A 21,746-nucleotide genomic window follows, 5' to 3' on the forward strand; every position below is an offset into this window, starting at 1 on the left:
GTGTCAAGTTCTGCAGGAACCCGTCAATGCTCTTGCTTAGCCCCATGGATTTCTGGTCCAGGAGAAGCCCTGATCTAGAACTGACTAGTTCTAGTACATCTGTTGGAAATAGCACTTATTCTAAACTGCTTTATGGTTCCAAGTACATAGTAGTGAAAGTGTTTTGACTCGTTCGCCTGTACAAATAAAAGGGGTTATTTCCTATAAAAAGTGATTGTTCGTCCGGTTTGCCTCTACGTCGATCTGCACTGTCATGTCGAGACATGCAGTTACTAAATTAAAAGGTCGTCAAGCGCCTACATCATGCCGTTAGTGTCTCTGGGATCATCCAACCGTGGCAAACCGTTCCGTTTTCTTCACAACACGGACTCCATGTCGTTCAATCTTGTCGAGCTGACGTACCCAGCCTAGCTCTAATATAGAATAGAGCACGGTGCTGTATGACTTGGGGATCGTCATGGACTTAAACTGTCTCTTGAGCCCCTGCCTAAAGATATATATATCTCAATGATTACATTAGATCAAGAGTCGCCCTATGTGACATCCACATCAGAAGCAACGGCGGGTCACAAAAATATACGGCCTATTAAAAGCTCGGTCAAGTGTTCATATATTTCAACTACAAAGCTTGCAATGGCCCTATGTTGTAGTTACAGTGTATACCCAGCAAGCCCACTTTGACATGTACTTGAGAATGTAACAAGATTCAAATAAAGAAGTCAAGTCGACGTGAAGCCGCCTTGATGCCGATACAGCCAGTCCACCACCCAAAAACATAATTCCAAACGCCAAACAAACACTTTGCAGTCCTACTTTTACCACCAGCCCGGTATCGCCCGCCTGTTATATTTTACCAGCCAACGCTGCACCAGGTGCACAGAAACGAAAAGAAAAAAAAGCTAGGAAAGACGAGAAAATTAAAATAGTATAGTGGCGCCGCCAAAAAAGTGTAAAAAGAAGAATGCGAGTTCTAGTTATGTGTGTCGCGCCATGGCAAATCACATGACAGTCGCAGTGGTAGCTGCTGACAGTCCATTACTCGCTGCGGCATCATGCTCGCGCTGCCTCTTCACAATGTAGTAGGTGATGAGGCTCTTGGGGTCCTCCTTGACTCCCTTTATGGTGTCCCAGAAGCGTGTATCACCCACACGGGCATGCAGGGCAACGCATAACTGGACTGCGTCCATCCGCACGCCAGATTCCTGGCTTTCAAGGCAGCGCGCGGCTAACTTGCTCAGGGCGGCAAGTTCAGATTCGGTCGGATGGAAATCTGGACGCGCATCGACAACTTCCCTGAGAACGTGCAAACCCATGTTGAGCGAGCGGCAACCCCTTGCATCCATCTCGACACCCTGCAGTGCCTGGGTAAGAACGACGACCATCTCCGAAGGATCGCCTAGAGCCACGAGTTCTTCTGCTAGTAACTCCATGCCTGAGACTATATGTGTACGAGCCTCGTATACCCCTCTTGCCTCTAGGAGGGACTCAAGGGCATGAGACACGTGAGGCTGAAAGTTATCGCGGGCCCTCTTCAGAAGGAGCTTGATAGTAGCAAGAATCTGTGCCTTGACATCCGGTACTTTCTCGATAGGGATTTCGCTAAGTGGAGACTGCAGAAAATCAAACAGCCCCAAGAGGAGTGCTTCGAACTTGTCGTCTGTGAAAGAAAACTTGTTGTCTCGCACAACCGTCTGAAGCTTGCGGAAGCCATGTACGTCGAGAGTGTGGGACCGTATTTTGGAGATTCCACTGTCAAGGAGGCGTGCATACTGCTTGGCTTTGTCTGGCGGGCCACCGTCGGTGCTGCTGACGACGGGTTCGCTTTCAACAGGACGAACGAGGTTCGCGGCGTCCTCGTTGATAGGGATATCCTCGAGAACAGGTCGTGTCAAAATCGGCTTAGGCGAAGGCTCGTCGGCTGTAAAGGGGTCTTCATACACCTTTACGGGCCGTGGCGGTGTATCAGGAGGCGTGCTCGTCCTTGATTCTGGCCTAGCATCTTGCTGTTCCACTTCTGGTTCCTGGACGGGTTCTGCCAGAACCGGATGGGCTGCGGGCGCGGGAGATGCAGGCATCGGCGAAGCCATGGTTCTAGCCGGACTGGGTGCATCGACTGGCTTACACGGGCTGCTCTCACGAAGAGTGCGAGCAACTGAAGTAGGTTTTGGTTTTGCCGGACTCGCTCGAGGCGAAGGAGCAACCGCCTTACTGGCAGCAGACTTTGGCCTCGACGGCGAAGGCACGTTTGGCTCACTGGCCGACGATACATGGCCAGGTCGTGATCTAGGCGCGGTCCTCCTAGGAGACGCCGTGAAAGTCTTGGGTGTGACTGCATTCGACCTTGTTTTCTCTGGTGGGCTGTTCTGCTCCATAGATGCCGTATCATGTGTCCTCACAGAATAAGGGCCAGCTGTAGCAGGTCTTGCTGCCAGCTCTGGCCTCTTTCTACCAGGTCGCACTGGGGCGACGGAAAGGCTATTTGATCCTGTAGAAGTTGGAGCCTCCTGTTGCTGCTTTTGGCGGACAGGGGGTTTGGCGGCAGTAGTGGAAGTGGTAGTGGCAGACGAGGCTGAAGATGCAGTCCTCACAGGCGAAAAATGCGCCATGGCGGATCCAGGCCTTGCCGGGAGATTCTTTGAAGCCAAAGCCCGTTTTTGTGCCAACATGGCTTCTCTTAGAGATGGTTTAGAAGCAGTCATGGTACTCCTAGAAAGACCCATGCCAGGGCGGGCACCACCAGCGGCGGGCTTGGGAGAGCTGGTGTTTCCGGAGCTCTTTTGTAATAGCTTTTTGGCCGTGGCATCCAGATCTTCCATGATTCTAATGCAAACAGTCAGCGGATTCGAACCAACCAAGCAAACCGCAAGATTAAGAGAGAAAGATAAAATAAATGAATAAAAAAACTTACGCCTCCGCTCTCGCGGGCCAAATTTCGTTGAAAGTCCAGTAAGTGACCCTCATTTTCTCCCTCACCAATGGATTAGAGTCGGCGAGCCCCTTCTTGATGCATTTTTCAACCAATTCTAGCCCTCCGTGGTGTTCGATGTGTGACTTGTGCTGGGCCTCCTTGCTGAGTAGTGTCTTCAGCCACCCGGTGGCATAAGTTCGTGGTTGCACATTCTTGTCCTGACAAGCGAACCATATGTGTTGCATAATCCTGGTGTTATAAGTGGCTTTTGCAATGATGGTGTCCACCGTGACATTGGCTAACTGAGAGCTGATCTTTTTGGTCGCAGCGCAAAGCTTGATGAAGGTCTGCATAAGAATCTCCACCATAGGGTCTATGCCAGGACCGTATGCAAGAGCCAGCTCTTGGACAAGACTGCAACCCTCCTTGGAAAGACTAGTTCTCAGTGAAGTGACGGCTTTGATTATGCCATCCAAAAGTCCGCGAACGCCGCCGAGGAACGCGTCATGGAAGTCTGAGACGGCGTTACCCGCCAACAGTCGCCTGAGCTTCTTAATGCTTTCTTCACGCTGCAGCCAGTTCTGCTCTGTCTCCTTACCCTCGAAATAAAGGTGCATCTCCTTGATGATATCATCTAATTCTCTTTGGGTGTTGACATAGGTGGGATCGACGGTTTCCGGTTTGCTGTCGAGAAGACCAGGCGTTACGGGACGTTCGATGCCAGCAGATGTCGTGCTTGCGGAAAGATTCGCGCGTGTTGATCGCGTGGACTCAGCTCGGGAAGCTGGTCGAGTATCAGCATCCGAGGGTGCCGTTGAGAGCGACGCGGGAACGAGTTCTTTCACAATGGCCTGCTCGATCGCAGGGCGCACTTTGAAATTCTTTAGCTGCTTCTTCAAATCTGATTTGGCGGCGTTTGGCGCATTTCGGAACAATTCTATAACGGTGGTTTTGGCCGCATCTCGAACTGCTGCGTCGGCATCTTCGAGTAAATCCATAAGGGTAGGCACATAGGCGCGAAACTGAAGGCCATGTTCTTGGTGCATCTGAACCATGAGTTAGAGGAGGAGTACTTTCAATCGTGATACATGCCAGAGAGGAAAGACGGTACTCACCTGGAGAAGCCAATGTAGACTTGCTTCCTTAGCTCTGGGGTTCTTACCCACCATGGCTACGTTGCGAATCACTCGCTCGACTTCTGCGGGTGTGGCTTTGTACATGGTTATGAGCGACTGCGTAGCGACTGTCCGGAACTTTTCCTTCGGGTCGCCAAGCTTTTCTGTGAGCAGCGGCAACAGGCGAACAGCCTCTTTGCTAAGATACTTGGGCTCTTGTCGTGACATTCGTGTTATGAGGTGGTTGAGGCCGGTGAAGCCGGCGTTGACCAGGACGGCATGCTGGGCGGTAGATGCAATGCGCAATGCCTCAAAAAGAGGTACGACGCAGTTATCAGGCACATTGTGCTGCTTGATGCTGGACTTGACCGCATTTACTTGCTGTACTTTGGCGTCGACCGAGACGTCCTTGCGGAGTATCGCGATGAGGCCGGACACCTGGTCCTCATCAAGTTTTTCGGCCATATCTCCTAGGTCGCGCTGAGATGATCGAGCTGTTACTTGATACTAGCTGGAGGTGGGCGTCTGGACGAATGAACGAGAGTTATGATATGGGTCAGCTCGTTTTTGCTTCATGCGAGGCCGAGCGTGGCCAGGGATTATTTGCCGCGGCAGACAAAGGCACTTGGACTTGGTGCAAAGATCAGGAGAAACCTTACCAGGCAGCAAAAGTCTTTAGCGATTGTTTCTGGTGAAGGTGGCGCAGGAGGCGATTGTAGAGCATTTGGTTTGATGACGGTTTAGTTCGATTTGGCATGGACAGAAAATGTCCGAAAGTGGCCAGGGTTTTTTTCTTCTCGTCGAGATCGCAACTTTGAAGTTGGAGCCTGCCCGACCGATCATAAACACAAACGCCCAAGCAATCCACACACAAACCGTGTCGGGTTGCCGGGGGACGTGCACCTCTGGGACAGGGGTGAGTGACATCCCTGTTGACCAGCATTAGTAAACTTGATTGCCCCCACATGTGCTCCAGAGAAGCGCGGGGTATTACTGACAGGAATGTCGTCCAGATGCAAATGGAACCCAAGATCAATCCAATCCCTTTGAATGTTTGTTTTGGTAAGTCAAGCGAGGTTTTTTTCTTTGGACGAACAAAGCAACTCACCATTTATACTCCATCCAAGACATGACTGCATGGTAGTGAATTTTTAATAAGCATATAGCAATTTGTACCCAAGACTAGCGTTCGTATGCAGCTCTGAATGTTATGACGAAGTTTAATGACCACTTAAAGTTCACAATGTTGACGGAGCTTACCTATCAAAAGGCTCCGATGAGGTATGTATCTTTCTCAGGCTGGAGGCTGGACTTTTGACGGATAGTCGTAGAAGCATCTAGGTTACATCCCACCAGGCACTTCCTACGGCACGTTTCGGACCGCGCAATGAGGCGGCACTCTTCTTTCGTCATGCATTTTTAGTCTATTATTGTTGACGCCTTGTCAACTCACGATTTACTCCGTACGTAGTACTTTGGGTAAGCTGTGTGGGTCCACGTCAATCTGTCCCCGCGCAACCCAACCATCAGGGCCCTCCCTCCATTTCCATCCATGCAGTTGCATACCTACCTTACCAGGTACATGAGGTATCATCTCCTGTAGATCCATTAGATTAGATACTGCATCTCGTTTTTCAGACCATTCCGCCATGGTCAACCTGAGGAAAGACAGTGATCTGACCTCAGCCGTCCGCGACCCAAACGCCCTCTTCCAACTACCCATGTCTGCCGTCGGCGATGAACCGAGGACGGCAGCGGCGGTGGCAGCCCCACCACCGCCGCCCTCTGCGACCGTGGCGCCCTCGGACAACACAAACATCGCCGGCGAACATGGCCGACCTCATTCCCCAACCCCCTCCTGCTCCTCCTCCTCTTCCTCCAGCTTTCCCCTCCCCACGCTCCGTCTCGAGGTCCGCGACGTGATGCACCCTGGGGCTCACCGCTTTCTTTCGCGCGTCGACGCCTCCACCACCCTCCCGACAGCCGTTGGCAACGTCCAGCGCATACTGTACAACACCCCCAAGGATCACACCACGCACCTGCCGCCCACGCGCTCCGTGACACTCATCCTGCGAGACATGGACGGCGTCGCCTACACCACCGGCAGCGAGCTCGACTCAGACCACAAAGAGATACACTTTTCGCTAGACTACATCGAGAGCATCCGCAAGCGAGACAAGTGCAGCGGCGACGAGGACGACGGGATCGCACACGAGATCGTCGGCGTCATCACCCACGAGCTGGTGCACTGCTACCAGTGGGACGCCAAGGGCACCTGCCCGGGCGGTCTGATAGAGGGGATTGCCGACTTTGTGCGGCTGCGGTGCGGGCTTTCGCCTCCCCACTGGGAAAAGGACTTGGAAGGGAGCTGGGATCGCGGATATCAGCACACGGCCTATTTCCTTGACTACCTGGAGCGCAGATTTGGCGACGGAACAGTCCGCAAGATCAACGAAGGGCTGAGGGCTAGTAAGTATGAGGAGAAGCGCTTTTGGACCGAGATGGTCGGGCGCCCGGTCGAGCAGCTATGGGGAGACTATGTGAAGGCTTCTAAATGTGATGAGGCTCCAGCAGTAGTAGAAACAGCCAAGACCGTTGCGTAACAGTATGCAATCACTTCGCTTCCAGCTAAAAAATGTGTACTCATAACATGGTTCTCGTGTGAGGCCTGTCCACCACTTGAGTTGATTGCTTGAAAGTGCATTTGTTCCACATATATATCCCTATCCTAAACTTCAACAAACTTAATCCGAGGTAACTCCCACGCCTGTGACCTTAAACTCCGTGTGAATAAAACAAAACAAGAAAACATAACTCGGCAGACAGCGAGAGTAGCGTGTGCTACCGTGTCTCGTTCGAAAAAAAAAAAAAATCTCCAATATTGGAATCTAGGCGTGCACGGGGCCGACATCATGCTCGCTGACTACACTGCCAACCTCGCTCCAGCTGACTGGGGTTGGGATGTTGTCCTCGTCATCGCTGACAAGGTCGTAAGACGCCTGGGACTTTGTATCGGCGCCTCGAGCCGACGTGGTTTCATTCCCAGTACCCTGTGGGGCGCTGATCACCGACATGGAATCGGTTGGGGTGAGAGCACCTTCCGAGACCATTTCGGCCTCTGAAAGTGGCGCCTCTGGAGTTGTCGGCAAGGGTGAGTAGAATCCCTGTGTCGAGTTCTGCGAGCCCTGTGCCCATGCCTGTATGCTGGCATACGCGTCACGAGCGCCCTCATTATCGATACTATCGGTGTCCTCGGCTTTGCTGGGCTCTAGATCCATTGTCATGCTGGACTCGGAACGGGCCTTGACCTCCTGCTCGAGCCGCTCGACGTGTTGTTGCGCATCGAAAAGAATCGTGGCAATGTTGTGGTCGGCCGAGGTAGTAGGAGCGACAAAGGCAGCTCGGGACGGTGATGTGGGGGCGGTAGCATTATAAATATCGCTCATGGCCTCATCCTTCTCTGGCGACATGGACCTTGCATTGGCAGCGAAGTGGTCATCGTCCGTGTCAATTCCATGTTCATCAGAGAAGGGGTTCGCGCTGAAGAATGACGAATTGAGCCCACGAACGCCCTCGGAGCCGCCTCCCCGACGACGGACCAGGCCCTCGTCGTTCGGGCGAGGGTCAGCTCCGGTGTTGAGAACGTAGGTACCTTGTTCGCCCGTCTTGTCACGCTGAAGGAAGCTGTCAAATGTAGTCGAGCTATAGATTGAGTTGCGCTGGAATGACGACTCCTCGTCTTCGGCCTGTTTCTCATTGTCCGTCTTTTCTTGCTGTTTCTCCAGACGCACAGCATTCCAGTACATCAGCTCATCTCGCTGCCTCCTCTTGGTCTCCTCATCGGCGTCAACACCGACATCGGCACGAGACTGCAAGAATCCATCGGCATCTTCAGGTCTGTTAAACCGAGGCTCACGTTCGTCCGGTTGTATGCCGTCGCCGAGTGAATGAAGAGCGATTGCAATTCTGCGTCTTAGGTCGTCGGCCATTCGACGAAACTCGGGGTTCTCGTACACGGCGTAGGCAGCCGCGACAGCCACCGAGACGGCGACCACGCCCACTGATATTGCGGCATGGTTAATAGGAGGCATTGCGACTGGGGGGCTTTTTTTTTTTAAATAGATACTGAGGGGAGGTATTGAATGTTGGGTGGATCTGGGGAAATGGTGATATACACCCGCCCCTAAACTGACAACGACAGTGGGGATTGGCTTCGGTGGTTTTGTGGGCTAATTACTCGCCAACGCATGTAACCAAGGAGGATTATTGGAGAACAAAGAAGAATGATTGCAAGAGCTTAAAGAAGAAAAAAACGTAGGATGTAGCAAAATCAAAAACTACTGAATTAGGTGGCCTTAGAGGTAGGGCAATAAGAAGGATTGCGTAGGCCCCGGATCATTCGAGCAGCCAATTCTCGCCACCTAGAGTTGGAGCCCTCCTTGTCGGGCACTGAGGGTGGCGGTATGTAGGAGGTTTTGCATTGCTTGCCCCATTTGGGGTCGAAGCGGGGTAGCACCACTCAGTGAATGGACAAGTTGCAACGAAGCAAAGACGGTCTGGATCAACTGCTAAAGACAAATAAAAACCCATCGACGCCTTGTGCCATAAAGGGTTGGACTGGGGCGTGGAGATGGACGATCATTTGGTGCCAATTCTGGCTGTGGGGGAAGTTGAGGCAAATCAGCTGGTCATACCTTTTGCTGCAAGTGGCATCGGCATCTCTATCTGGTTGAAGTTGTTCTAGTACCCAGCAATGGCGATTCAATTTGCTTTTCTTTTCTGCTGAAGAAAGACGTGATATCGTCGATGCCGACTCTCGGCTCAGACTTGCGCTATGTTGATGCCAACATTGGGAGTAGAGAGAGGTTGGAGAAAGTTGGTGTCGAGTTGAATGAAGGGAGTGTGGCAGATTGCAGGTTGGTTCGCAGTGGAGGTCAGGTGAACTCTTAAACTGGGGGATCTTGCTGTGAGTGGTTTGAGTTTGAGGCTGGAAGGCCTATGCATCATCCCAAGGAATCTACCGAGGGGTTTCTGTCCAATGGATTACGCGGCGTTGCAACAAGCATCCAACGCGCACCCATTGGTGTCTTGACAAGATATTTTGAGGGAACAACATGACATGCGTCAAAGGAAACTATTATTTCTTTGAGTTTGATTTGGCGGCTCTTCAGCAGCCACTAAGTCTGAATTTTATCATTATATAGGTACCTATCTATGCTCGCTATGCGTAGTCAGGGAGGAAAACCCCTTAAAGAATTAATTGCCATGTGATCCAAACAAATTTGTACTACCGGTAGAATGATCTTGAGCAGATAACAAAATAACCCCTCAAATCTTTAAAACGAGTAAGTGAGTCATTATAATCAAGCCAGGTTTATAATCTGGTAACAAAAACAAACCGTGGTATATTTTCTAGTTCGATGCATTCCGATTCTCTGCGTCACGTACAGCACGATTCCAATCGTACCAACGAAGATAAGAATATTCAACGACCATGACACTAGAAAAGTTGAAGAAATGCCCCAAAATGTCAGTAAGGTTCTGTTCTTCAGAACGTCAGTCGTCGCAGACTTGTGACTTGACTTACACTGCAAGGCCAATCGTGACACCAAACCACAAGCCCTTGAGCTCCCACCCGAGTCCGAGGGCGGTCGCAAAAGATATGGGCAGAGCGATGGCGTAGTACGAGATGATGTTTGAGTAACCAGCAAACTCCTGCTGACCCAGACCTCTAAGTAGACCTTGAGAAATTGCGCATACAGCGTCGAAGAACTGTAGCACCACAAGAATGGGCATGGTGCGTGCAACTATCTCAATAACCTCGGGGTCTTTTGTAAAGAGAAGTGGCAGCTTCCATCGGAAAACGGACAGGATCGTCGTGTTGAAGAGACCGATGATAACCCCGGCGACGATTGCCTAGCAAAAACAACACCGATGGCTGTTAGCTATTCGTTTCTCCCCGTGGCGACTCTCAAGATATCTGATGGCTTCACTCACAACTTTGGCCGAGGTCTTTGCGGCATCGGGAAGCTTCGCACCGATCAAGTTGGCAACGCGGGTCGAGACTGCAACAGAAAGCGGGAAAGGAATCTGGTAGGTAGTGGCGGCAAGTGTTACAATGACGCTCTGCGCAGCCAGCTGGGATGTGCCGAAGCGGCCTGATATGAGTGTCAGGATCTCAAAGGCAAGCCATTCTGCCTCCACCTGTTGGCGATTTTTCGGTTAGCTCTTTCTTTACTTTCCGCCAGTCTCGTTGTGTTTCTAGTCCTTAAGAAAAGTGCTTTTTTTTCGAGCAACACGAGACACGTCAGAAACTTCTATGTTGAGATGTACGAACCATAATCCTGCAGACATATGCAAATTAGTATATATTTGAGGAAAAGTGGCCAGTTTCCATCAGTATTTTTTTTTTTTACTTACATTCCAGGGATAGCAAGTCGAATCATCGGACCTGTAAGAGAGTAATGGTTAGCTTCCTTAACGCAGACACGGCATGCCGAGCATATCATGAAATCATACCCCAATTCGAGAAAGCCCGCTTCGAGAAGCCACCCCAGCACTGATATCCGTCCACGAAACGGACGTACAGAAACAACAGGATAGGCTGAAGGTTCTGCGTGATCACGACGGATACGGGAGCACCAACGAACCCCCACCCCAGCTTCCACACCAAGAACCAGTTGACAAACACGTTCAGCGGCGCGGTGATCATTAGACAATAGGTGGTTGCATGGAAAAGACCCTGTGCTTGAACGAAACGCTTCGAGGCCTCGAATACAGCATAAGCAGGCATGCTAAAGATACAGATTCGAAGGTATAGCCCAGCCAGCTCGGCACTCGGCCGGGCTATTCCGAACTTGACTAGAAGTTCGGCGGCGTGCAACCACAAGATTCCAATCGGGAACAGGAGCAAAAGTAAAAACGCAGTCATGCGCTGCAGTTGCAGCCCTACCAAGTGCTTATGGCCGGAGCCATAAGCCTGAGCGCACAACGTATCGAGAGAGGTTGCCAGCCCCTGGATTGGAGCATAGCACAGGATATTTGCACTCATTGTGGCCACTGTTTATAGAGTTTGCGTAAGCACTTGTTTGTCGATATGCCGAATAGTTTAGTCGATTTATGATGTACTCACAGCTGACGGCCCCAAGCTCTACCTTGCCGATCCTCCCAACAGCCAAGATACTGGTTATGTTGACAGAATATTGCAGGAGAAATGTGACGACAAGAGAGCGGGAATACACTGCCAATGTCTTGGCCTCCCGCTGCCATGTCGTCTTGATATGACCAGCCGCAACAGCTGCTTCCCATGTCTCGCTGAGATGGCCACCTTCAACCGCGGGGCCAGACGAGGAATGACGCCGGAGTGTATTGTCACCACTGCCCCCAAGGAGTGGTGATTCCTCAGTGGGGATACCGGCCGGATCAGGCCCCGCCTCCTCATCGGACCCGCTAGGCCTCGGCACCTTGGTGCTGAAGAAACGCTTCCGCAGTCGTCCTAGCAAGCCGAGCTGTTCAGGATGAGCGTGTTTTGGCGGAAGGATATGGTTGTCTCTAAGGAGACTCCTTTCCGCATCCAGAGACTGCTTCCACTCATTCCTCGTGAGGATGGAATCCTCAACGTTCTGCGCCGCCAGCACGGGACGCGCAGTGCCAAAAGCTATGCCGCTCGGCCGTCGGTACATCAATGGGTTGTCACCGTCAATTTCAGAATCGGAGACATCCAGTCCATGGCCATTGGCTTCTGCATCCCCGAGATCCTCATCGTCCGAACAGGCTGCGAGGTCCCTCGCGATGACCTCCTGAGCAATCGGTGATGATGATCGAAACGAGGCGACGAATGAGGTCGAAAAGTCGTGACTCGAGCTGCCCGGATTCTTGGAGGAGCCCCCCGGGATCGGCCTGCTTGTTGACATTTCCTGTTGATTTGTCGATATGCTTTGGTGGATGATGGGGCGGGGATTTGTTTTTCTCTCGTTATTCAATGGCGATGGCGGTGTGTCCCCGCTCAAGAAAGAGTCACCTCTATGGGTTTTGTGGAAATGAACAACAAACACAACGGGTCTTAGGGAAACACAGGCAAGTCCAACAGAGATATTGTCGCGCAAAAGACGGCTATCATGCACAGACTCGATTTACCGAAAATCCAACCAACCGCGCAACTGCATGATGAGGTGCCGAAAACAGCAAAAGAAATTTATTTCACGTGCATTAAAAATAAATGATAGTGCGGCCCCAAACGGCTTTTCTCGTTTGTCACCTAAAGGGCGTGGAGGGCGTGGGTCACCCTTGGGGCGACATTGGTCTTGTATGTATGTACTGTAGTACTGTATGCGTGCTGCAAACCAGGGGGCGGGTTATCGGGTCACCTGTTCGCTTGCCGCTTCTCTGCGGAAGCTCCCTCTGCCGGCGTTCCAGCATCAGTTTCTCGCCGGCGAAGGCGGAATGCTAACTGGGTTGAAGAGGGCTCCCCACCCATAGGTACAGTGGTCAAGTACAAAGATTGTAGGTCTAGATCCATCTGCAATTTTGGTGGGTGGAATCTACGATATGATAAAATGCTGTGCAATCGAGGATTATCAGTCCTTGTTGTAGAGAGAAGAAAAAAGAAGTTGAGGGCACGAGTGAATAAGCAACGCCACGTTGGGGTAGACCCAATTAACTCCAAGGGGTCTCCAAGTAGTTGTGGGGACACGTCAATGGGGCGATATCGGGCTGGGCACTGGAAACCCAGGGTAAAGGGCCGACTTGCCTGCGCATGGAGCCCGAGAAGATTATAAGTTTACACACAGTAATTACATACAACACACGGTAAGTGGTCGATTTGCTTGGCATGCCGCGGTAGTATTTCACAAAACCGCAATTTGAAACCCCAATCTCGAGTGCTGTTTTGCAAATCAGTGTGGCGGCACTGATTCCTAACCTATCGTACATCAATCACGAAGAAGCATGGTACATGGCTGCTCATGTAGCCCTCAATTGTCGCCGTACTTTTATGTATTTGCTGTTGGTTGGGGCATCACCCGGCGTGCCAAGAATCTTGGCTCGCTTCACGCCTGATGAATCAAACTTACACAAAGGCGTGTGTTGTCAGGCGTCCATGACGAATGATTATGTGCTTTTCGGCTGATGAAAAAATAACAAAGTTGATGCGAACTTGGTATTACTCTCATGAGGGTGCTGCTAAACATGATCGATCTTTTTCGCAGACTTGTGATACAATCGATGTTCTTGTCTGATCTGAGGACGGGATCCGCACCGACGACAACCCATCAAGTGTAGCCGGCATCATCTTCTCAGCTCGTTTCAGATACTGGATGGCGGTTATCATTCACCAAAGAGTAAGGCGGACGATTTATTGATAATTTGGTAATTTGATAATCGATACGGATAGGGCGAGCGGCGTACTGAAGTGAGGCTGTGTAGAGTAGTAGTGTCCAGCCAGAAGCTGAGAAGCAAGCTGCTCACTAGTCATGCTTGTCAGGCTACATAGAGTTTAGGAGTACCTCATGCTCCGTATGGAGTAACTAGGTATGCATTTGGATATTCTAGAAGCAGAGATCACCCAACCAACTGTTGTTTGTTTTTCATCCGTGTTTGAAAGTCTGTTTGTTCGGCGGTTGCTGATGTGGCGAGTTGTGCAAGGTGTCATTCGGTAAATGCCTAAAATCTAGCTTTGAAAAGAAGCAAAAGCAAAGAAAACAAACCAGTGGCTTGGACTTGTACCCCAATAAGCCATCCACTCCACAAAATGTAAGTTATACCACTTGAGCCGACCAACATGTAGATCAACGGCTTTCGTGTGACATTGTGTTTTGGTATATAATGTATAAATGAGGCATTTTACAATACCACCTCGCTGCGCGTCGAAGATTATCGACAAGGCAATCAGAAAAAAATAAGAAAAAAAACCCCCCCGTCCCAAGTAGAACAAAATAATGAACAAATAAATATTCACCCCATCGATGTCACTGTCCGATACCGACAGCTGTTTCGGTATTATTGCAGGGTCTGGGATTGTGTCGGTATAAGTCAAGAGGATCGGTTCATTTTTTTTTGTCTTGCTGTTTTTGTCTCACACGCAAGAGCCACAGCCAGTGAAGAGCCTGGTCAAATTTCCCTTCTAGGTAAGTTGGCAGACCCCTGCGGAATTCTGCAGCTGGGGCGGTCTTGGCTTCAAGCATCTCAAGTACAGTAGTTTTTGAGTTAGTACGTACATTCTATTCAATTTTGGGTTTCTGTGTTTTATTTTCTTCCTCATCACTTTTCCCTTACGTTGGACGCCACGGCTTTATCGGAAGGGTGAAATATCTTCCCAACCATTGCGGCCTTGGCTATACACATCTTGTTTTAACGAATGTAATTAGATTCGGACTTTTACCCCCCGAGATTCGCGAATCGCGAGACGAAGGATGCGGACGCGGATTTCGGTGTCAACTAGCTGGTATATACTCCGCGCATGTACCTAAGGCGAATCTCGTCTCTACAAAGTACTGCCCTATTGGTACATACTTGTACCTAATGGAGAGCTGACTATTATTAATGCCAGATAATGCGTAGCAAGGTGTGGCGGACAGGACTGGCCTGGCCCGGTGGGGCCGTCTTCGATAGATTCTGTGGGAACCTGGAATGAAAAAGTGATGGAAATGGTAGGGCCTTCCCGGGTTCCTCCAGGGAGAGATGCATTAGGAAAAAACCACTCATCCGACTTTAGATAGTAAAGTGACATAGCCAAGCGTTTCCGGGGAAAGCTGGGAAAACCCAATTTGGATGGCAACAACAATACGTCGTGCTTCTCCCGCCTTGGTAACGATTCAACGAATGCATGCTACACCTCCAAAAATGGCGACCTCCTTAGACCCACACCCCTTCCTCCTCTACTCCGTTAGCTAAAAGTACCTGGAAACAGGTACCTAGTCTAGGACGTACCCTTTTGGACCCTACCCAACCCCAGTCTCAAGGTTCGAACCCCTTCATATCACGTTTTGAGGGCCCGCGGAATAGCATCACACTGTGAGCGATTTCCACTGGATATAAGAAGCCGAGTTTCTGCCCTCCCCTCCTTCCCCTTTCTAGCTCCTCCACATCAACCTTAAAAGACACTTCCAGGGGAATATTATAAGTTTCTTACATATTCAGTTCAACTCACAACGAACCTGTTCTCTGAACCACACTTCAACACCAAACCTAACACTATAAACCCAAACCTACATCCTACTACATCCGCAAAGATGCCTCACCAAACCTCCACCAACGATCTCAAGTCCGTCCTCGACAGCCGCCCTTGCGAGTTCAAGATCAAGGCTGGTGGTGCAACATGGAAGGCCGTCGTTCACTCTGACCGCGCCGCATAGTAAGTGATATTGTTGTCTTAACTCTTTTTTTACAATCCCTGCAAACCTCCACAAATAAGCAATACCACCAGAATCTCTTGGAAGCCTTTTTTAAACAATGCGCCCAGAGAATCCGTTTCTCTTGGCATTTATTTGCCAAGCAAAAGCTTGCCGATCAAAGGGCCAAGTTTTGAGCGGCCTAGCGATAAATAAGCACCGACAACAGAAACCTTGTTTTTACCGAACCTATCTTTGGGATGAGACTGACAGGGAATTTTTGATTGCTTTTTTTTCAGTGATCGCGTCAAGGCCCAGCGCGCAAACTCTTCTGCGTCCATGTCTTCGGGGAGCTCTAGCGGTGCTTCTTCCACCAAGTCGGCATGAAGCTAGTTTTCGGCTCGTGTTCAACAAACTTGTCAGCGATCTAGAGCAGATGTCTTGGCGGGTCTGATCGCTATACATACAGATACGGGATAAAAAGAGACGAAAAAACAAAAGACAAACGAAAAGAATGACGAGATCTTGCATGGCGCACGCGCCGGCGAGGCATTGAAACGAAAGGATATTACTCTGGCTTGGCGTTTGTGCGAGAAAGCGGGTTGCATCTTTTAAATACCCGGGAACTGATTTTTGTTTATTATACAGCCTCCATTTATTGTTATTATTACTCATTTACTTTTGCATCATGTTATTGCTACTACTCTCTGCACAAGAAGTGACGAATTGCCACGGGCTGTCAGGAAAGGGCCCTCCGCCAAAGTCTGAAAAAACAAGAGGAGTAGATATGAATTTTTTTTTTTAGACAGACCTGCCCCTCCTGCGAATCGACGGAATTGACTTTGGATAGATACGGAGTATACGGACGGGGCTTCTGTACTGGTCGTTAGCCAATAAACACATGAGTTAAGTTACAACCGGACATGAGTCTATCCGTTTTTTTTTCTCAAGAGAATTGAAGATTTGCTCGACTTGTTCGACCTTGATAGCAGCATCGCAGAATGCGACTCCCAATGGAATTACTTTTGCCCACCTCATTTCCCTCCCAAGATACGAAAGGTCCATCCCAGAATGGACCGGACCAGGCGGAAATACCTACGCACTAGTAATTCAGTTTCTTCGTTGCCGATATCACATCTGTGCCGAAAAAAATAAATAAATAAAAATAAATCCCAAACCATATCAATTCAGCACATCCATGGACATCCTCACCGCTGTTCAGGACTGACAAACCACATTCGCAGCAACGCAGGTATGTGATTTGCCGTTGAGGCTTCCTTGTGGGCCTGTGGGAACATGTTGATTGCGTGCTTCCGTGTTATTGCCTTTTTACTTGCTTACATGATGTCAAAAACATTTCCAAAACGAAAACATATGACTCGCGATTGTGACATGAGCTGTCACGGTTTCATGGCCGGGTTCACCACGGAGATAACACATTCGTCGATGGCGAGATAGCCAGGCCCCTCTGTCCCCCAAGCGCTCCACGCCCTAGCGGAACCCCCACGTCATTTGCAGTATAGTACACCTTCGTAGGCAGAGGCTTGCTGTACCTAGCAAGCTAGCCACTGCGGTTCTTGGTTATAGTGATCACAGACGAAGCGCTAGCCATCTTACCTACCATGTCAACCTCCGTTGGACCCGAGAATCTTTTTTTTTTTTTGTAATTAGCGGATTACTGTGCAGACTGGCCAGGGAATGCCGAGTTCGCGCGCAATCTTCTTTTGTCATGCCTCGGATGGCGACTACGACCGTTGTTGCAAGGAGCCAAACAAAAACTACTGCCACTTAGAATAGTGGAATGCCTGTGACATGTTGTTTGGTCAGGGGACTTGCCAGAAATTGATTCGATATTAGAACTCACGTAGCTCCTCATCATCCACCCCAATCTGCCCTCGCGGATCAAGAATAATGTGGTAATCGGATCCGTATGCCCACCTGCCGGCATCTCTTTTTTTTTTTTTTTTTTTTTTTTTTTTGGAACACCGAGTTAACCCCTTTTGATGAGTGCCATCTCCAGAAGAAGCCTTTGGGAGGGTAACATTCCCCAGTCCCGTTCCAGCCATCAGCTCCACAAACATTCAACCAGTCTTGCTCATTCTCAACCAATAGGCTTCAACTTCTTCTTCTTCTTGCTCGACTCGCCCGACTTCTTCTGCGAGAACTGCCTCCAGCTGCTTATGCGCTGATCCCTCGTCGCCTCCCAGTCCTGGTCGTGCTGCCTTTTGCGCTTGCGCTCCTCGATCTCTGCCTCCTCCTTGCGCTGCTGCCTACCCTCCTCCTGCATCTGGCCCTTGAGCTGCCTCCTCCTCCGCTGCTCGTTCTCGATGAGCACGTACTTTGTCTTGTCCGCCCACAGCTTCTTGAACTCGTCCGTCTTGAGCTCCGGGCTGTCGACCGTCCACTTCTTGTCGCGCAGCACCAGCATCCGCGCGTCCGAGATGGCCTCGTCCAGCAGCGCCCGGTGCTTCTCGTCCATCAGCTCCGTCTGCGCCTTCTTGAGTCGGTCGAACGCCTCGGGCGCCATCGGGTTTCGCGTCTTATCCGGGTGGATCAGGAGTGACTTTTTGCGGTAGGTGATCTTGATGTCGGATTCGGGCACGCCTGGCTGCAGGCCGAGGACGGCATACCTGGAGAAGGGGACAAACGGGCGGGTAGGGTTAATGGTGAATTCGATACTATGCCAAGACATCGAGACATGTCATTGTATTGTGTTTTTGGAACGACTGAAACTCACGCATCGAGACGAAAGGCATTTAAAATGCGGTCGATTTCGGTATCCTTGGTTGCCTCCTTGGTTTCTGCCTCTAGAATGTCTATCGCATCGCGATCATCGGCCGGCTTGTCTGTGCTAGCCATTTCCTCGTCTGGTGAGGCGCTGTTTGTTTGATTGTTGTAGATTCAAAACCGTGAAGTTCCCTCTAAAGGGCTATGAGGATAGAAGCGCAGTGATTCTTCTGTCGATGCTGGTGCTGTTATAACTTGACGCGCGACTACTTCAGGTACTCTGGTCTATATGTGATGTCAAGGAAGCCGCGACTTCAAGAGTGCGGGATGAGACTACGATAAGCGGAGATAAGCCTCATAAAACGTTACCGACTTCAGGCGCATTACATAAGCAACAGCACCACGGCTTGCTAGATGAGGAAGTCTTAAGTCTTGGACACAATATTTCCTACTTGGCACAACTATCGGGCATCAAATAGCATATTTTTGCTGGCTGAGTTATTTAGTGAAATTGAATTCATGTAGCATGCGTCTGTGGCAAATTAATTCTTCTTTTTCCTTGACGGACGTGCGTTCTTCCGCATCTTGAGCTCTTTGATCTTGCGTGCCTTGCGAATATCATCATTGTTCTTGATCTCACGCTTGCTGCCCTCGCCGTCCCTGAACTTGCCAATTCTCTTCTCCTTGGCCTCAGCAACACGCTTCTTCCGTACGTGGTAGTCATCACGGAATTTGTCAGCCTCCTTTGGCGCATCCTCACGCTTGTGGTTGAAACGACGGCCACCTCCACCGACAGCACCACCACCCATACCTCTGGGAAGCCCAGTCTCAGCTTCACCGACTCCAGGCAGCTTACCCAGACGGTTGTCCTTGCGCCACCTGTCGAAGCGACCGCTCTTGAAGCTTGCGGCAATCTTGACACCGCTCTCTCCGCGAATCATCTTGGTGTTGCCGCGGCTGCCGTCCTCGTCGTGTGCACGTGACACGTACTTGGCGTTCTTCTTGTCCCATCGCATCGTCGCCCGATTTGGTGCGCCAAACGAAGTGGACTTTTCGTCGTTGGCGATGTCCATTGCTACGTCGCGCGCGGCTTCGAGGAAGTTTGCCCCATTTGATCCAGCATTTACACCGTAACCGCGCTCCTCTGCTACATTTGATTGACGAGGCGTGTAGGTCATGAAATGTTCCGAATCTCTCCATGCAGAAGTATTCTTTGCCGCGTCGGCGTTGTTGGAAACTGTCACCTCGAGTTCTTCATCGGACTCGTCGTTTGCAGCACCAAAGTCGTCCTCCTCATCGAAGGAAGCGTCCTCATCACTGCTTTCATCCGACTTTGCGCGCTTGATGATCGGAACATCTTCGTCCTCATCATTAGCGTCCTTGTCGGTTTTGGATTTTCTTACGGGCGCTCTTTTCCTCAACTGTTTCATGACCTCGACGGCCTCTGATATTGTTCCTTTCCCTCCATGGCCAATTTCAAACACAGTCTCCTGAGGCTTAAAGCCACTGATTTTGGCAAGCATTTCCACGCGGAGTGCCTCGGTGTCGTCGGTGTTTACACCGAAAATCAGATGAGGTTGTGACCATGCTCTGGAAGCCGTCAGCTCTCTTGCCCTCTTCGCGCTCTGACTTGACGCCGAGACCCGAGTACGCAAGTATTGCTTCTGAGCTTTTACGACCACGCTCCGCATCAAGGCAATATCATGTGACTCCTGTACAACTTTCTCCACCCACTCAACATTCGTTTCGATTGGATTCCGTTGTAGTGCTCCCAGCACAACATCAGAGGCGAAGTTTGCGTTCGCCGATGTGTCCTGGCCGACCACAAGTCTCCTTCCCAAGAAGAGCTGCAAATCGAGCAGGTATGGGGCGTCAATATCAGACACCAAGCTGTAACTCCATCCCTTCTGCCCTGCACGTGCCGTTCTTCCAACACGGTGTACAAAGACTTTGGGCTGGTCGCAGAAGTCGTAGTTGATAACGTTTGCCAGAACAGGAATATCGATACCTCGTGCGGCAACGTCTGTGACAACTAAAATGTTTGTCTTGCCTCTCCTGAAATCTTCAACCTGAATCTTTCGTGCGGTTTGGTCCAGCGCACCATAAGCATGGGAGACGGCGTAGCCAGCCTGGATAAGTATTGAGGTGAGGTACTCGACATGGAACTTTGTTGCTGTGAAAATAATCGTTGAGTGCTCCGTCGGCTTCTCTTTGGGGTTCGGGCGATCAGGACCTCGCTTCCTCTTCTTGGAGCCCTCATCCTTATCCTCTTTAAACCCTTCAGGTGTCCCCGTCGGCATCTTTATAACATCTTGCAATATGTGAAGAAGCGCACCCTCCTTCTCTGCGCCCTTCACTGAAAAGAAGGCACTCTCGAGATCTGGCGAGATCTTTGTCTCTGCATCAAGACGCACCAGACTGGGGTCTTGGAGGCCGGCCCTGGCAAACTCGACAAGCGACCTCGGCAAGGTGGCGGAAAAGAGTAGAGTCTGGCGAGAGGGAGGCAAAGAATGCAGAATCTCGGTGAGTTGGGTTGCGAAACCCATTTCGAATAGTCTATCGGCCTCATCAAAGACGACGTATTTGATCGAAGAAAGGTCAAGCGACATCTCGACCTTGAGATGAAGAAATCGACCGGGGGTAGCAATAATGATATCCGGGTTGGTGGTCATGAAGCCGAACTGGTCCTCCAAACTGTCACCACCGACAAGCAAAACAGTCTTCAGGTCGGTACCCTTGCCGAACTCCTTGACAACCTTGAGTGTTTGCAGTGCGAGCTCTCGAGAAGGCGACATGATCAAGGCTCTGGCACCGACTCGCGGGCTGTGAGCCCTGAGGCGCTCGATCATTGGAATAACGAAGGCGGCCGTCTTTCCGGAACCGGTCCGAGCCATTCCTACCACATCGCGGCGGTCAAGAATCAAGGGTATAGACTTGCGCTGGATAGGTGTCGGGACTGAGAATCCTTTCCTAGTAATAGCTTGGAGTAGACTTGGGTTTAAACCTAGAGATGCTGGTCAGTAACAAAGCGTCCTAGAAGGAGAGATTGCCAGCCTTTCTGTTGCAAGGAGTAGGAAAGTAGCTTCTTACCCATGGCTTGAAATCCGCCAGACTTCTTGCCTGTCTTTCCTTTCAAGTTGGTCGTCTTGCGAAAGGATGCAGCCTGCTGCAGCGCAATGAGCGCTTCATCGTCATCCTCTCCGCCATCTCCGGCACCGTTGAGCAGTGCATCGATATCAAGATCGATCTCGTCATGGCCACCAGTCCGCTTCTTCGCTTTGGTCTTGACTTCGATATCGTTATCGTTTGCGAAAATAGAGCCGAGGATATCAACTTCGTGCTCAGAGGCAGCTGGGGAAGCGGCGCGACGGGGCATTTTTGGAGTTTAGGATTACCGCATGGCACTTCACCGTCCCGGGAGGTTTGTTGAAAGAATGGCTTTGACCTGTAGGGTCCAGGTCTATTGGATGCTGAATTTTCACGGCAAAAGGCAAAAGAGCGGAGTTTCCAATCGCGTTCCCAACTTTTTTTTTTTTTTTCTTAATCCTCTTGCGCGCGCGTGCGGGGATGTACCCACTTTAACGGTTGCCGGAACCCCTGCATGGCTTGATAAAGCTGCACTGCGGGGCAGCTCAGTATTGGGGTGTGGTACACTATAGCGAGTCACAC

General features: G+C 50.5%; 6 protein-coding genes across 6 annotated transcripts; 2 read left to right on the forward strand and 4 right to left on the reverse strand.

Annotated features, from left to right (window-relative positions):
* Nucleotides 1-998: 998 nt before the first annotated feature.
* On the reverse strand, nt 999-4,915 carry PgNI_11493 (uncharacterized protein; the record flags this gene model as incomplete). The annotated part of the gene is made up of 4 exons (XM_031131459.1): nt 4,683-4,915; nt 4,024-4,548; nt 2,909-3,954; nt 999-2,820 (listed from the first exon to the last, which is right to left on the reverse strand). The coding sequence occupies exons 2-4, from the start codon at nt 4,486-4,488 to the stop codon at nt 999-1,001; spliced, it is 3,333 nt and encodes a 1,110-aa protein (XP_030976972.1). The 5' UTR covers nt 4,489-4,548; nt 4,683-4,915.
* A 757-nt stretch (nt 4,916-5,672) lies between these two features.
* PgNI_11494 (uncharacterized protein) lies at nt 5,673-6,626 on the forward strand (the record flags this gene model as incomplete). Its single annotated transcript, XM_031131460.1, has 1 exon — nt 5,673-6,626. One exon carries the CDS (start codon nt 5,673-5,675, stop codon nt 6,624-6,626), a length of 954 nt encoding a protein of 317 aa, XP_030976977.1.
* Nucleotides 6,627-6,911: 285 nt separating this feature from the next.
* PgNI_11495 (uncharacterized protein) lies at nt 6,912-8,114 on the reverse strand (the record flags this gene model as incomplete). Its single annotated transcript, XM_031131461.1, has 1 exon — nt 6,912-8,114. One exon carries the CDS (start codon nt 8,112-8,114, stop codon nt 6,912-6,914), a length of 1,203 nt encoding a protein of 400 aa, XP_030976978.1.
* Nucleotides 8,115-9,158: 1,044 nt separating this feature from the next.
* On the reverse strand, nt 9,159-12,272 carry PgNI_11496 (uncharacterized protein). The gene is made up of 7 exons (XM_031131462.1): nt 11,156-12,272; nt 10,543-11,082; nt 10,444-10,474; nt 10,361-10,367; nt 10,021-10,227; nt 9,611-9,939; nt 9,159-9,523 (listed from the first exon to the last, which is right to left on the reverse strand). The coding sequence occupies exons 1-7, from the start codon at nt 11,934-11,936 to the stop codon at nt 9,436-9,438; spliced, it is 1,983 nt and encodes a 660-aa protein (XP_030976975.1). The 5' UTR covers nt 11,937-12,272; the 3' UTR covers nt 9,159-9,435.
* A 2,877-nt stretch (nt 12,273-15,149) lies between these two features.
* Nucleotides 15,150-16,048, forward strand: PgNI_11497 (uncharacterized protein). Its single transcript, XM_031131463.1, has 2 exons — nt 15,150-15,373; nt 15,650-16,048. Exons 1-2 carry the CDS (start codon nt 15,252-15,254, stop codon nt 15,735-15,737), a joined length of 210 nt encoding a protein of 69 aa, XP_030976976.1. The 5' UTR covers nt 15,150-15,251; the 3' UTR covers nt 15,738-16,048.
* A 1,403-nt stretch (nt 16,049-17,451) lies between these two features.
* PgNI_11498 (uncharacterized protein) lies at nt 17,452-21,558 on the reverse strand (the record flags this gene model as incomplete). The annotated part of the gene is made up of 4 exons (XM_031131464.1): nt 21,168-21,558; nt 18,646-21,081; nt 18,088-18,217; nt 17,452-18,028 (listed from the first exon to the last, which is right to left on the reverse strand). Exons 1-4 carry the CDS (start codon nt 21,451-21,453, stop codon nt 17,452-17,454), a joined length of 3,429 nt encoding a protein of 1,142 aa, XP_030976970.1. The 5' UTR covers nt 21,454-21,558.
* Between the last annotated feature and the right edge of the window lie 188 nt (nt 21,559-21,746).

Source organism: Pyricularia grisea, chromosome VI (assembly GCF_004355905.1).
Source record: "Pyricularia grisea strain NI907 chromosome VI, whole genome shotgun sequence".
NCBI classification, from domain to species: Eukaryota; Fungi; Ascomycota; class Sordariomycetes; order Magnaporthales; family Pyriculariaceae; genus Pyricularia; species Pyricularia grisea.